Raw genomic sequence first — 2,032 nt, forward strand, 5'->3', positions numbered from 1 at the left:
TTGTAATGGTGGGCTCTTCCTGCTCTTCCTCCTCTTTCATCCCCTCCGGCTCTTCGTTCTCCTCCTCTGACCCCTCTGTCCCCTTCCCCAGGCCCCCAGAGTCTCTCTCCTCTCCTCTCTCTGAGTGGGGGTACGGACTCTGCTCCTCCTGTGTGCTGTCTGGGGCTTGCTCTGACGTGGGAATCTTTGCCTCCTGGCTTGCGCTCTTGGCCCCCTTGTTGTACAGCAGGTAGTCGATGGTAAAGCGCAGCCCCAACCTCTCTCTGCCACTGCTGCAGCTGCTTATGTCCTCCATGGTCCTCTCTGATGTCTCAAACTCTTCAGCCAGTTTTGAAATATTTAAATGCGGATGACAGTCCAATGTTGTAGTGATAAAAGTAAAGTTTATGGCCTCTATGGCCCTTCTTTGTCGTACGATGAGCTACTGACAGAGGTGACACTGGTCATTGGTGTACTGCCAATATGTTTACTCCAGACTTCAAATTGACTTCAAATTGACTTCAAATTGACGTCAAACTGGAAGCCTGTAAATTTAAGCAATTATAGACAAGCAAAGACTGTTTCTATTGCCTTGCTTCAATCAACCCGACTCATTAGATGGAAAAGCTGTCTTTTATCTACCTATGCAGAGTCAGTTGGTATTCCCTTATTCAGATTTATCTGGGAGAGGAGTCTCCAGAGTGGCTCAGAGCTGTGAAGGTGGCACTATTTAAATGTTTCCTGAATTTATCCCTTACAGATAAGGCAGGAGAAGTGCAGGTAGGGGGTCTCGTCGAGGCAGATTATTTTTTATTAACCTAAGCAAATCTTTGTAATTACGGGAGATTAAACACTCAGATTTAGTAGGATGTGGTGTTTTCTGAGGATGGCTGTAGTGGCACCAAAGGGCCTTTGGACGGGGTTATCCTACTTAAGCGGTGGCCTGTAGAGAGAATTACCTCAGAGAGGCTACAGTGGGTTTCGACAGTGTTAAATAGTAATTAACTAAACTAAAATGTCTATTCTGAATCATATAACACATTTAGTTCATGTGTTCTTTACATGTGAAGCTGTGAATTTAATCATTTTGGTTGAGAAGAATTTTGAATGCAGAAACAAATGTATTCTATTCTAAATGTAGATACAGAAGAGGGTACTCTATTGTATTCTATTCTATTGTATTCTTGACATATTGGAGAATTATGAAATATCTATGAAATATGCAATGAGCAGATAAGAAAATGTCATGTTGTCAGCAGCAACATACTGGGGCTCTACTGATTAAACAATCTCAGGGATTTTAAACCTTTCTAATTTGCAATTAACACTCAAAAGGTGGTTATGTTTAGGCCTACTGCTGAGTCTGTCTACTTGAAATTGTCTTACCACCTCAACACCTCACCAATGTTGCATTTGAGCTCGTCTCACGTAGCTGTACCTCCACATCACATTATTCACACGCCTCTTTTGGAGGTTTTTTGGAGAACTTTAGATTAGCCGTTCTGGCTTGGATTGAATTAGACTGATTAGATTGTCTTTTCCAACGGGTAGGACTATTTTGCAGAGAGTTGTTGCCTATGCTAGCTTGCAACATTGAAAAAAAATGAAAGAAGAAACAACATTGAAAAAAAAAAAAAAAAAAATCTAAAGGAAAACTCAATTCTGTTTTTTTTGGAGCTCCGTCCAGGCAAGGTATTTGATTGGTTTAACGTGTTGCGAGACCTCACTCAATTCAAACAGGCCTCCACCCCTTTGTAGCTACTTTCTGCAAAGGATTTCCCCAGGCTTTCCGAACGAGGAAACCTAGTCTCAACGAGGTTACATTTGAGCTGGCCACTTACTAGACAATCGTCTGGCCGGATTTCCCCAGGCTTTCCGAACTAGGAAACCTAGTCTCAACGAGGTTACATTTGAGCTGGCCACTTGTCTTACTAGACAATTAGGTCACATTCACTGATCTGTAAGTCATTGGTCACAACCATAGACAATTTGAGAGGGAAAGAACAATTATTCCTCTTCATTTGGAGACCGGTTTGAGGAATTACACATATTT

General features: G+C 42.1%; 1 protein-coding gene across 1 annotated transcript in view; it reads right to left on the reverse strand.

Annotated features, from left to right (window-relative positions):
* foxq2 (forkhead box Q2) overlaps positions 1-295 on the reverse strand; it is a gene marked incomplete at both ends in the record, with an annotated part of 1,842 nt that extends 1,547 nt beyond the window's left edge. Inside the window, one exon of the mRNA XM_083671548.1 lies at positions 1-295. This exon is cut by the window's left edge and continues 140 nt beyond it. Within this exon, the coding sequence (XP_083527674.1) occupies positions 1-295 (295 nt within the window).
* Between the last annotated feature and the right edge of the window lie 1,737 nt (positions 296-2,032).

Source organism: Argentina silus, assembly GCF_951799395.1.
Source record: "Argentina silus genome assembly, chromosome: 6".
Classification (NCBI taxonomy): Eukaryota; Metazoa; Chordata; class Actinopteri; order Argentiniformes; family Argentinidae; genus Argentina; species Argentina silus.